Source organism: Schistocerca serialis, chromosome 6 (assembly GCF_023864345.2).
Source record: "Schistocerca serialis cubense isolate TAMUIC-IGC-003099 chromosome 6, iqSchSeri2.2, whole genome shotgun sequence".
Taxonomy (NCBI): Eukaryota; Metazoa; Arthropoda; class Insecta; order Orthoptera; family Acrididae; genus Schistocerca; species Schistocerca serialis.
Window position 1 is genome coordinate 215166038 of NC_064643.1, and position 14422 is coordinate 215180459.

The 14422-nt window shown below is 44.2% G+C and overlaps 1 protein-coding gene across 1 annotated transcript in view; it reads left to right on the plus strand.

Annotated features, from left to right (window-relative positions):
* The window catches only part of LOC126484764 (cytochrome P450 6k1-like), a 52386-nt gene that overhangs the window by 9068 nt on the left and 28896 nt on the right, over window positions 1-14422 (plus strand). The window contains exon 3 of the mRNA XM_050108360.1: window positions 3678-3940. Within this exon, the coding sequence (XP_049964317.1) occupies window positions 3678-3940 (263 nt within the window). The remainder of the gene's footprint in view (window positions 1-3677; window positions 3941-14422) is intronic.

A 14422-nucleotide genomic window follows, 5' to 3' on the forward strand; every position in this document is an offset into this window, starting at 1 on the left:
TCCATGCCCGAGGCAGGTTTCGAACCTGCGACTGTAGCGGTTGCGCGGTTCCAGACTGAAGCGCCTAGGACCGCTCGGCCACACCGGCCGGCTATTCATTCATTATTTTAAATGAAACCAGTCTGTGGGAGCAATCGAATGAGAACAATCGTTCAGTTGGTAGGACTACTCATTCATTCTTTTGAATAGAACCAGTACGTGGCAGCAACCAAATGAAAACAATTGTGTCATTCGGTTGTAGTTTTACCTGTCAGTTGGATTATAATCGATTAATTTTTTTCGAATGAAAGCAATTAGTGGGAGCAATCGAAAGGAAAGATTCAACATCGTTGTAGCTTTGCATATTGATTGAATTATTCATTCTTTCTTTTCCAGTGGAAACAAAGAGTAGTTTTTCCATCGGTTGAACCAGATATTGATTCTTTTAGCTGAAACAACTCTTTAGTATTTTAGCTGACCGAGCTACCCATTCATTCTTCTCAGTAAAGCCAGCCTTCAGTAGTTCAATTAGTAGAACTAAAGCAGTGCTACATTATACTGTCAGAGGGTGGGCCTAACCGAAGACGTATCTCTTGGGCATGACAAGTTAAAATAAGCACTACACATGTCCGATCAATTATGTACAAAATGGATAAATTTTTTATCATTTAAAACTGATACATATATCGATGTGGGATAAATAGTTCCAGGTTCCATTAACGCGTAACTAATTAACCTGATGTATCGCTAAGGTAGGCCTGCCACTGCTTGAATTGCGACACCAGACAGAAACTTAAACGCTGAACACTTGGGTCAAATTATTTTCCCTAACACAAACGGTCTGTAGACGATAAGTTGGCCGATGGCCACGATGTTCCGGGGGGAGCGGGGGACATGAGTTTCAGTGCTGACAATGTCAGTGGGCGTGCGCCTCCTACAGATCAGCAGACATAAATTACACGTGGGAATAACAAGGATTTGCGAAAGCTCGTTATAGAGACCTTCGTGTCAGACGTAGTAAAAATCTGGAGTAAGGACTATAAACGTAAATGACATCAATTTTATACATCTCAATGAGTTGAAGGCAAATGACATTTAAGATATTCAGTTGTCTGGCGGGCTAGGCGGCGTCGCGGTGTATGTGATCGCCCATTGTTGGTGGCTTCTAATTGTGACAATAGAGAAGTATGGAAAATACAGGGTGTTCCAAAATTGTCTGTATAAGTTTTATCATATATATACCAGAAATGTGGATAGTCAGAAACGCGCAGTTTGAGGCATAATGTTCATAAACACCTAAGGTTCTAGTGGCCGCTTAACAGAGTTCATTGTGATAAGGTAATCGGCGGCCGAAGTGGCCGAGCGGTTCTAGGCGCTTCAGTCTGGAATCGCGCGACCGCTACGGTCGCAGGTTCGAATCCTGCCTTGGGCATGGATGTGTGTGATGTTCGTAGGTTAGTTAGGTTTAAGCAGTTCTAAGTTCTAGGGGACTGATGACCTCAGATGTTAAGTCCCATAGTGTCACAGCCATTTGAACCAATAAGGTGATCATATTTTCTAGTGCCAAATCCCAAACACATTAAAAATTTTTGATATTGCAAATAGAAATCTTAATTAAATATAATAAATGCAGCAAACTATTACCTTAATTTGTTACAAGAAGTATTTTATTTTAGATTTTATTAGTACATAAGATGAAGGAGTGTGAACAGACATACAGTATTCATGAGTACTGTAAATTATCTTCAGCATGTCTTTATTCTTCAACAGCATAATGAAAACATTCGGCTCAAGGTTTTTCATAATTCACTCTAGTCACTAACATTGCTTTCGTAGTTTCTACAACAATCTGTGTTTTGTCACTGCTCCATACATCGCTCATTTAGGAAAAAACCCTTTCAGTAACAGGATACGGACGCAGATTAAATGAATATATAATTCGGGATAAATCGTTTCACAATTGTTAAATTCGAGTCAAATAGGTGTCCCGAATTACTTTTGAAAAAATTCAGGACACAGCTAAAAATATCGTGAATGTCAGGAATTTTAACATGTTGCAGCCATGTCAGCAACTGTGATAAATTAATATGTCAAAAATCCGCCTCAGTTGCTAAATCTCACTGGTCTTTACCCAGGTTTCAGATAGAGTAATCTAGCCTTATTCAGGTCGTTGGATGTTCCTCTCCAACAGAAAGAAATTGGAATTATACCTTTTTTTGATCGGATGTGTAGTTTTCGACATATTTCAATGTCTTGAGTTAAAATGAACACTGTGTGTAATTGTTGCATGATTGAAATGGTACATTTCGGTTTACAGATAATTACCTTTAGGGAAATTGCAGCTTTTATGCAATTGTCATTTCGTTTGCTTCACACCAGTTCCTTGTCCACACCACAGGTTCAGACACCGACTAAGCAGTACGTCCGTTATGAGTATACAAATCCGATCTCGATAATCCTTTCTTGTTGCCGTACTGCATCACTTACTATCCGCTCATCGCTGGGAATAACGATTTTCTGTTCACTGTAACTTCATACGTATTATCATTGCAGCTAATGTGCCCTTTGCGTGCCGAAAGATAACATTACTCGGTGGCGGAACACCCTGCGTCATTCAAATTCACTCAGATGCTCGCTCTATTGCTTTCACGACGCATATGTATATTTCTTTCAAGCTTCCATTTCCTTTGACTGAACATCACTGTAGGTGTGTTTTGAAAGAAATACATTCTTGACCACCCACACAAGAGAGCGCTCTGCCATGCTTAAGTGTACACCATCTGTATGTGAACTTAACCACTTACTGCTGTTACACTGCTATACACATACCTTCTGAAATGGATTCATTCGGTTCATTCCTTCTGAGCGTTGCCATTTTCACGAATATTTGTTAATGTAAGACGCAAATGGCAGTAGGCAGATTACAGTTATATTGTTAGGTATACAGGGTGGTTCGCAAACGGCGCGAGAAGGCTCTACCTTCACATGTGGGCTGGCATCGTCGGAAACTGTTTAATTGGGCCGTGCATTCTCCCGGACCGACTTGGTTGTCACACGTATCTAGAATTCCTTCGAAAGGCTATGCCATACATGCTAATTGATGTTCCCCTGTCTATTCGTCGCCGCATTCGATTTCAGCATGGTGGAGCCCCTGCAAATCCCTGCAGGCAAGTGAGGGCACATCCGTAGGCGACCTTTCCCAGCCCAGCCACTGGACTGGTGGCGGTGGGCCAGTCACATGGCCACCACGATCACCTTGTCTGCCCCCAATCGATATTTTCCGGGGGGAGTGGGGGGCGGTATCTGAAGAACCTTGTGTATGAATCATCTGTTACATCGTCGGAGCACCTAGTGGACAGGGTAGTTGTGGCAGCAGGATGTCTTCGAGATAAACGAGGTGTCTTTGAGAGGGTGCGCCGTTCAATGCAGCATCGATGTCAGGCGTGTCTCGATGCATTTTTACAAACTTTGAGCATCTCCTGTAGTGAGCATCCATTTGTAGCACACTGACTAAACAAATGCAACGCAATGAAGTACCCGCGGTTGGTCTTTGCGACCCCCGGTTCCTGTGTGATTACTGATCCTTGTTGTATGCCTGATGTACCATGTCGCATTGTAAACATTTTTTTTAACCGTCCTGTATATCGGAAAAAATTGTATGAGAACCTTTACAATCAACGGTCTCTTCTTCCTTGCAGACAATGCAGGACTGTGGACGCCAATTGGTGGAAGTGTTGGAGGAGCCAGCGAAGAAGGGCCAGATCCTGGAGATGCGGGAGATAGCTGCCAGGTTCACCACCGACATCATCGCCTCCGTCGGTTTCGGGCTCGAGAGTAATTCTCAACGAAACCCGGACGCAGAGTTCCGCCGCTGGGGACGAATATTATTCGAATTTTCGATTAAGTCGAGGATTGCCGATCTCATGTACAGGTTCATTCCAGTTGTGGCTAAAGCTCTAAGGTGAGTAGTTTAAATGTGCATTTACTCTGTAAAACGTATCACATTGTAACGATACCAGAGAAAAATCTGTCAGCTCCATGAGTCTTCCTAAAACAGTGTAACACACTCTTTAACTTGATAAAGACCGGGGAGGAACAGACCCCATGAATTTCTTCAAGCCGGCCACGGTGGCCGTGCGGTTCTAGGCGCTCCAGTCCGGAGCCGCGCTGCTGCTACGGTCGCAGGTGCGAATCCTGCCTCGGGCATGGGTGTGTGTGATGTCCTTAGGTTAGTTAGGTTTAAGTAGTTCAAAGTTCTAGGGGACTGATGACCACAGCAGTTGAGGCCCATAGTGCTCAGAGCCATTTGAACCATTTTGAGTTTCTTCAAGCATCGAACATCTACATGAAGCCACTCATTGATAATTAGAACCAGTAGTTAACAATTGTGGCGAAATTGACTGGTGAGTTACAGCCGCTGTTTAAAGGGAGGCCAGTCATTTCCATGGGATTATAAGTGTAACGAAGTGGGGACCCTCGGGGACGAGTGACTGGTGGTGACTGCCCGCGAGGTATGGGGCAAACACTGTTAAGAATTAGAAAGTTTATTGATCTTGGTACATGGCGTAGCTCGATAGGCTCTTCTCGCTGACACTGACTTAGGTCAGTGAACTGGTGGCGGCTTCTGACTGGTGCTGCTGTGCTGTCACCTTGTGCTGCTAAGGCCGGTAGCCCCTGCAGGCCATGGGCGTTGACGTCAGTGGCACTTGGAGTTGTGCTGCGATGACACCCCAAATGGGAGCCTGCTCCTCGCTTCCGCACGCAACTACCAAGGTGGTGCGTACATCACTTCCCTCGGGGTCCTGTAGGCTTGGCAGCCCCTTGCCCCACTTGCATCATTGTGACGGAACGCAGCTGTGAGCTGCCTGCTACTCCTGGACGAAGTCGGCTGGTGACTCGTGTTGTGGCACTGAACCCCACTAGGAACTCAGCGCAGGTTGCAGATTGGCAGGGCTGAGACACCAAGCCCTGTGAAGGACTTACTGCATATGGCAGGTGCAGCCCAGTCTCAAACGCGTGGCTGCAGTTAGCAGAGTCCACTGTCTCGCCTGTCCGGTGTTGCTCTGCTACCTTCCGGCGATGATGAGTGTTCCCGCCTTAAAATCCAGACATTTATATGCCTCAGGTGTCTAACATTCTGCGTGGTGTCTGTTTGTTCTAAGTCGTGTCTCCCTACAACTTTCGCGCAACGACGCTCTGAGCGTGTTTTTTAGGGAATTGACTAGTTTGAACCTGGGACCTGTTGCTGGTAAGGAGACGCCAGACCACACACGACATGTAGAGTTCAAAAGAGCTCAGTGAGACTACCGATGATATAATCAAATATTTAATGATTTCAGCGTCAGCTCCACTGCACTCCCTGTAAAAGAATCTTTATACTAACTAAATTTAGTGGATGGAGTTCAAGGCTTTCCTATTTTTAGTTAGCTGGTAAAATAACGTCGAAAAAGCAGTTAAGTTTACCACTGGAATTTTTATTCAACTCACAAAAGATTCTTTATAAATTGCACTATTGATAAAAGGAAATATTTTAATACAGGATGATAAAGACCAACTGCGTTCAACAAAAATGTGAACGAATATTCCCTGAATGGGTTTCCAAGTTCTATAATAGATCGAAGGATGACCTATGCCATATCACATCTATAATCTAGGTTTAAATTAAGTTTCATAAAAGAGAAAACTATCAAAAATGGTCTACAGTAACCCTCAATTATCTTTAATTACTTATTTAACTTGTCATAAATTACAGTGGCTGATGTGACTTCTCAATAATTATATAACAGAAAAATCATCGCATTTCAGATTTCAACTTCAAGTAGCAAATGTGAATACCACGAAGTTTAATTGACGATCGACACTACTATTACGTGCGGTTCTAGGCGCTACAGTCTGGAACCGAGCGACCGCTACGGTCGCAGGTTCGAATCCTGCCTCGGGCATGGATGTGTGTGATGTCCTTAGGTTAGTTAGGTTTAATTAGTTCTACGTTCTAGGCGACTGATGACCTCAGAAGTTAAGTCGCATAGTGCTCAGAGCCATTTGAACCATTTGAACTACCATTACGTAAAAAAGCCAGCCGGAGTGGCCGTGCGGTTCTAGGCGCTACAGTCTGGGACCGCGTGACTGCTACGGTCGCAGGTTCGAATCCTGCCTTGGGCATGGATGTGTCTGATGTCCTTAGGTTAGTTAGGTTTAAGTTGTTCTAAGTTCTAGGGGACTGATGACCACAGCAGTTAAGTCCCATAGTGCTCAGAGCCATTTGAACCATTACGTAAAAAGGGGATGTAACAGATGAGACTTTTGCAGTTCTGAGTGAAGCCTTATGCTCCCTTACGCGGCATCGCGTACGTCCATTACCTTGTCGGTGGTTAGGCTGCGTCATGGGTGGCGGGCGGCGCAGCTCCACACACCTCGTCGTCTCAGTAGCAACTCTCACTAACTTCTCCTTACTACAATTTACCGAAGCTGGTTTAAGAAAAGGTATCTGGCTGTGTTTTCAACTGACTAATCAGCGTCTCAATGTTAACCTTAAGCTCCGCCTACAAAAATTCTGTCTATCCAATAAGAAACGTTATACTTTTCGTGGTAGGGCAATGTTTTTTAAAGTTTGCTACGTAACAGAGACACGTATATTCTCACGCTAAAACTTGCAGCTGGTGTGGCCCTTTTAGTGTTATCGTAAGATCTATACTGTTCTTCTGGAAGGCCCTATCTTTTAACATGGGCTGGGGGATGGACCTCCCGGCGATCGGCCGGTGATGTGGGTGTCCGTCCCTTATCGTAGGGCCTCCTAGCCTACACGACTCTGCTCTCGGCTTCTGTTCTCGTTTCTCCCCCTCGGAATTGCATCTGTTTCACGGTGGAAGGTATGACAAGCATTTAGGCGTTCTTGTGTTAGTCTGTGGTATTCCATTTGCTCACTTGTTGATCGTATTACTTTTGTTAATTTAATGTCAGGATTTATTCGGAGCTATGTGACATACTGCCGGATTTGCTATCATGTCAGGGTTTTCATGGAAGGTGTTGGATTTGCCTGACACCTTACAAGTGCCCATTTGTTTCATTAAAACCTGGCGCTTCGTTACGTTGCCAAAACAAGTGACTCTCCCTGGCGTGGTACCACCACCCCACTTGCTACATGGTTACGGCTGCGCAGCGCCGTTTACCGCTGACCACTGTTATCCCCGCTGCACAATCCATTGGCGTGTCTGTTATTGTAACCCACGTGTCGCCACACTTGCAGCTACGGGCTATTTTTCATCACATTTGTGAAAGACAAGTAATTTTTCGTCCAAAAACTTGGTTGAAGGACTATATAAGAAAGGGCAGTACTTGGTCACCGAGAATTATGGAATAAACGAAATGGTTCATGTACACAAACGTTGGTATGAGAAACATCCCCAAAACATCAGACAACTTCCTCCGGCCTACAACTCACTCCCCACTTACTGCGGGTTAAACGCCTCATTAGGCAGTCAGTGCTCTTGACTTCTTGCATCATTTACAAGAAGAAAATGATGGCTTTTCCGGCCACCCCACACACCTTTGGTGAGCTACTGACCATTTTCTGTGTTTTTCGGCCCACTGACGAAATGCAGCTTTCTGTTCCCCTGTGAGGACACTCCTTTTTCAGGAGACCCTACTCTAAACGCTGCTTGCTTCTCTCTCACACTGGTTGGTACAATACTGCACTCACTCTTAGCAGGAAACAACGTCGGGTTTGAAACCCATTGTCATTCCCAAGGCGTGACAATCCTCTCCAGCCCCTGTCGGTTTGTATCTTTTTATGACCACTGTTCTCATGGCTTGTTACGTGGCTGCGAGTGATAGACAGTTCCTTATAGACACACTCGACTGTCAGCGTTGATACACCACCAGATCGAGCAACTTCAGTAGCCATATTGTCCCGGTCGTATTAAAACATGAAAGTTCCTTTACCCTGCAAAACGTATCACATTGTAATGATACCAGAGGAAAATCTGTCAGCCCCATGAGACTACCTAAAATAGTGTAACACAGTCTCTAACTTGATAAAGACCGGGGAGGAAGAGAATCGATGAGTTTCTTCAGGCGTTGCACATCCATTTCAAGCCACTCGGTGACCGGGTGTTGTGTTGTCTCTATCATCATTATCTCGTCCCCATCGACATGCAAGACGCCGAAATGGCGTCAACTCAAAAGACTTGCACTAGGCGACTGGCGACGGGAGGCCCTAGCGACATGACATTTCCATTTGTACAATCCAGTTCAGGCAGTATGGTGTCATAAACATAGGTTTTGACTTGTTAATTAGTCTCTTAGTTGAATAGTCCAAAACTAATAAAACCGACAAAATTACAGTCTCATTTTTCAGCCATAAAGATTTTATGTGTTTAACATCAAGTAGTCCTTATCATAAGGTTTGAGTCCTGCAACTGCGGTTCCAAAAGAATGATGTTTAAGCGTACTTGAAGCTCTAGTCATTAAATTTACCGGATACCAAAGCGAAAGAACTTGCCCCCCTTCTAACAGCCGTGTACCGCAAGTCTCTAGAGGAACGGAAGGTTCCAAATGATTGGAAAAGAGCACAAGTAGTCCCAGTATTCAAGAAGGTCGTCGAGCAGATGCGCAAAACTATAGGCCTATATCTCTGACATCGATCTGTTGTAGAATTTTAGAACACGTATTTTGCTCGCGTATTATGTCATTTATGGAAACCCTGAATCCACTCTGTAGGAATCAACATGGATTCCGGAAACAGCGATCGTGAGAGACCCAAATCGCTTTATTTGTTCATGAGACCCAGAAAATATTAGATACAGGCTCCCAGGTAGATGCCATTTTCCTTGACTTCCGGAAGGCGTTCAATACAGTTCCTCACTGTCGCCTGATAAACAAAGTAAGAGCCTACCGAATATCAGACAAGCTGTGTGGTTGGATTCAAGAGTTTTTAGCAAACACAATACAGCATGTTGTTCTCAATGGAGAGACGTCTACATACGTTAAAGTAGCCTCTGGCGCGCCACAGGGGAGTGTTATGGGACCATTGCTTTTCACAAAATATATATAAATGACCTAGTAGATAGTGTCGGAAGTTCCATGCGGCTTTTCGCGGATGATGGTGTAGTATATAGAGAAGTAGCAGCATTAGAAAATTGCAGCGAAATGCAGGAAGATCTGCAGCGGATAGGCACTTGGTGCAGGGAGTGCAACTGACCCTTAACATAGACAAATGTAATGTATTGCGAATACATAGAAAGAAGGATCCTTCATTGTATGATTATATGATAGCGGAACAAACACTGGTAGCAGTTACTTTTGTAAAATCCGTACGGAACGATTTGAAGTGGAATGGTCATATAAAATCAACTGTTGGTAAGGCGGGCGCCAGGTTGAGATTCATTGGGAGAGTCCTTAGAAAATGTAGTCCATCAACAAAGGAGGTGGCTTACAAAACACTCGTTCGACCTATACTTGAGTATTGCTCATCAGTGTGGGATCCGTACCAGGTCGGGTTGGCAGAGGAGATAGAGAAGATCCGAAGAAGAGCGGCGCGTTTCGACACAGGGTTATTTGATAAGCGTGGTAGCGTTACGGAGATGTTTAGCAAACTCAAGTGGCAGAGTCTGCAAGAGAGGCGCTCTGCGTTGCGGTGTAGCTTGCTGTCCAGGTTTCGGGAGGGTGCGTTTCTGGGTGAGGTATCGAATATACTGCTTCCCCCTACTTATACCTCCGGAGGGGATCACGAAAGTAAAATTAGAGAGATTCGAGCGCGCAAGGAGGCTTTCCGGCAGTCGTTCTTCCCGCGAACCATACGAGACTGGGACAGGAAAGGGAGGTAATGACAGTGGCACGTAAAGTGCCCTCCGCCACACACCGTTGGGTGGCTTGCGGAGTATAAATGTAGATGTAGATGTTGATGTCATCCAGTCACGTCTCCACCTCACTGCATGTTATTGTGGTCTTATTCCGTACGATTGAATAAGACCTATGAGCATTTCACTGTGAAAAAGGCCGGACGCAGAGAGACTGTATTGTTAATTTTCGAGTCCCTTTATTACGGCTCTCCGACGTGATTCGTAACAAGATGTGGCAGCGCCGTTGGCTGGCCGCTTTTGTGTGCGTGATATCCAGCAATGTTGGTAGAACGCAGCCTGGCCGAGCGGTGACATGGCGCCACTGCTTCTGTCAGTGGCTTCCCCAGACTCGGCAGTGGCTGATGGTTGCAGCACTGGCTGGCTGGCAGCAACGGATGTCGCAGCGACCGTGACTCACAGCAGAAGCGCAGTGGCATCCAACTACGGACAACTTCCAGCATTCTGGATGGTGCCCCCAAATGTCACAGCCCCACGGTGATAGTTCTGCGATACTAACAAAATACGATTTCAGTTCAAATGTAGCTAGATGTTTATATGCTCACGGGCTGTACTTGATTGGGCTTTTCTATGACTTGCGGTATGTATACTAATCACTGCTGTCTAGACTATTTCCACTACTCGCCTGGCCGGCTTGCCTTGGAGTGTGGAACAGCCATGTTGTGTTTTATAAGGAATTACTTCCGCGCTCGCCTGCAGCTGCTGTAATGTACTTCCTAGTTTCTGTGTTGGTGACTGAATATGGTCGGTGCGCTGCAGCTGCTGTGACTTACTACTAGTTTCACAGGAGTCAGTGCCTCACTCGATAATGTCAAAGACTGATTTAGATTGGTCGCAAATATTGCTGCTTTCATAGAGAAGTTGTCTCACGAAAAAATACGTTGCGACTGCTGGGAAGGCCTATAGAAAACTAGTCAACAACATTCTCGCTATCCAATCACAATAAATGTGATCATACTCAACGTCACTTGAATACGACAGGCCGGCCGATGTGGCCGAGCGGTTCTAGGCGCTTCAGTCTGAAACCGCGCGACCGCTACGGTCACAGGTTCGATTCCTGCCTCGGGCATGGATGTGTGTGATGTCCTTAGGTTAGTTAGGTTTAAGTAGGTCTACGTTCTAGGGGACTCATGACCTCAGATGTGAAGTCCCATAGTGCTCAGAGCCGTTTGAACCATTTGAATATGACAGTTCAGCGTTGTGGGTGTTTCTTAAGTGGAAAATCAGAACGTTCGCTCTCCTCAACCAGCTAATACTGGACTGTAGTTCGAAGTGATAACATCGTTCACCAACCCAACAACATTGTGCTCCCGATGATGAACGCAAATCCGAAGAGCTTTTGGAGGAGAATGAGTAGGACAATATAAACACCTTTCGCGCAATCCAGTGAAAAGTTGTAAAACCACAAGAGATTCTACAAAAGGTGCTATCCGTCCCCCGAGCCCTGTTAGTGAAGATCCGGACAGCCTGTCGTCACACCTACGTCAAGCAATATTCTTTTCACTCAGCGTTTCCAACCGCCGAGCTCCACCACCTGAACTCATGGTCTCGTTAACCTGTGACAATATCCCATTCTGGCCATCAAGAGTTACATTTACTGCGTTTTCCCTAAATTTCATCAAAACCAAACCCATAATGATTTTCCTCCATACCTCTCAATTTTGCTTTCTGTAATTAAATCCATGTCGATAGACGATAAAAGCTTAGCTAATTTCCTTTCACTTGCACACAAACGACTTTACTGGTAGCTCACTGTGGACTTCTTAAGGAGCACTTCTTCATAATCCAAAGTACAGCTGTTTCTGAAATTAAAAGAGCTTTCTAAACAGCTGTCATGGTTATCCATTACTAGTGTTTAGAACCCGTGACTGTTTATTCAATATAAGTGCAGAATACTAGAACTAGTCACTTTTTCTGAAATACTTGTTGATTTCACAAACCTGTCTTCGAACCTTTTCAGGCTCATCTTTAGATAGTGCACAGGGGGTTGCATCACAATTTCATAACGTAACGCAATCCCAAAGAAAGCAGGTGTTGACAGATGTGAAAATTACCGAACTATCAGTTTAATAATTCACGGCTGCAAAATACTGACGCGAATTCTTTACAGACGAATGAAAAAAATGGTAGAAGCCGACCTCGGGGACGATCAGTTTGGATTCTGTAGAAATGTTGGAACACGTGAGACAGTACTGACCCTACGACTTATCTTAGAAAATAGATTAAGGAAAGGCAAACCCACGTAGACTTAGAGAAAGCTTTTAACAGTGTTTACTGGAATACTCTCTTTCAAATTCTGAAGGTGGCAGGGGTAAAATACAGGGAGCGAAAGGCTATTTACAATTTGTACAGAAACCAGATGGCAGTTATAAGAGTCGAGGGGCATGAAAGGGAAGCAGTGATTGGGAAGGGTGTGAGACAGGGTTGTAGCCTATCTCCGCTGTTATTCAATCTGTATATTGAGCAGGCAGTAAAAGTAAAAAAAGAAAAATTCGGAGATAGGAATTAAAATTCATGGAGAAGAAATAAAAACTTTGAGGTTCGCCGATGACATTGTAATTCTGTCAGAGACAGCAAAGGACCTGGAAGAGGAGCTGAACGGAATGGACAGTGTCTTGGAAGGAGGATATAAGATGAACATCAACGAAAGCAAAACGAGGATAATGGAATGTTGTCGAATTAAATCGGGTGATGCTGTGGGAATTAGATTAGGAAATGAGACGCTTAAAGTAATAAATGAATTTTGCTATTTGGGGAGCAAAATAACTGATGATGATCGAAGTAGAGAGGATATAAAATGAAAACTGGTAATGGCAAGGAAAGCGTTTCTGAAGAAGAGAAATCTGTTAACATCGAGCATAGACTTAAGTGTCAGGAAGTCGTTTCTGAAAATATTTGTATGGAGTGTAGCCATCTATGGAAGTGAAACGTGGACGATAAATAGTTTGGACAAGAAGAGAATAGAAGCTTTCGAAATGTGGTGCTACAGAAGAATGCTGAAGATTAGATGGGTAGGTCACATAACTAACGAGGAGGTTTTGAATAGGATTGGAGAGAAGAGAAATTTGTGGCACAACTTTACTAGAAGAAGGGATAGTTTGGTAGGGCTTATTCTGAGGCATGAAGGGATCACCAATTTAATATTGGAGGACAGCGTGGAGGGTAAAAATTGTAAAGGGAGACCAAGAGATTACACTAAACAGATTCAGAAGGATGTAGGTTGCAGTAGGTACTGGGAGATGAAGAAGCTTGCACAGGATAGAGTAGCATGGAGAGCTGCATCAAACTAGTCTCCCCAACAACAGCGACGCTGGGTGATGTTGTCTTTGCCAAAAGCATGTTCCACCCTCTTACACTATGAAATGATCATGTAATATACTGTGCACCATCTGAAGATGAGCCTGAAAAGGTTCGGAAACCGGCATATGGAATAAAAAAGTATTTAAAGAAAACATTTGGTTGCAGTTTTCTGTATTTATATTGGCTGTTTTTGTATGTTGAGACTAAAAAGTGGCTTCCCCTACTCGTTCTAATACCAATAGGATTTTCTAGTACATAGATCAGCTCAATATCTAATCTTAATTCGTTCGGTATGGTACACTCTGGCTTCCGTCTGAGAAGAAAAGTTCATTTAAGACGTTTGCGACCAGAAGAGCAGGAGCAAACGAAACGAAAATTCACGGTTTGGGAAGGTATATGATGTTTCTTCAGTGGTTACAATCCAGAGTCAAATTTACGAATTTAGCAGCAGGAGCCCGCTTATCACAATGGCGTTGTATCTTCCCTGGCCTAGATGTATGCATTGATTATATTGGGAAGGTAGTCATGAAGGTGTTGTATCCTCTCCAGAGACAAACTGGCCCTCAACTTTTGTAACTGGTCCTTAACATCCTGGATACTGGAACTGGGACAGAATTGATGTCCAGCTGGCCCCACACGTGATCTATTGGGGACAGATCTGGAGATCTTTCTGGCACAGGAGTGCCTCAACAGCACTCATGCAGTTCATAGAGACACGTGCCATGTCTGGATGAGCATTGTCCTGTTATAAAATGATACCACGATACTGCCACAGGAGAGACAGCACATGAATATTCAGGACGTCCTCGACATAACGCTACACCATCTCTCCGTTCTCTCAGTTACCACCAGTTGTGACCTCAAATATGCCAAATGGCTTCCCACTCTATAACGAGCCGGCCGCTGTGGCCAAGCGGCTCTAGGCGCTTCAGTCCGGAACCGCGCTGCTCTATGATCGCAGGTTCGAATCTTGCCTAGGGCATGGATGTAGGTGATGTCCTTAGGTTAGTTAGGTTTAAATATGACCTCAGATGTAGTGCTTAGAGCCATTTGAATGGATGGATTTTACTTTCATTCCGATTGATCCGTAGTGAGGAGGTCCTCCAGAATGTAAAACATGTCAGAAAATCAACAATACGTGACAAATATTTCCAACTAAAACAAATAAGGTAATGTACCATTCCACATGTCCCAAGTGGAATGATCGTCATTTTTTAATGAACACTATAAGAAAGAGTCATTTTACAAGTACTAATGCACTGAATTTAAAATAAAAAAGTTTTTTT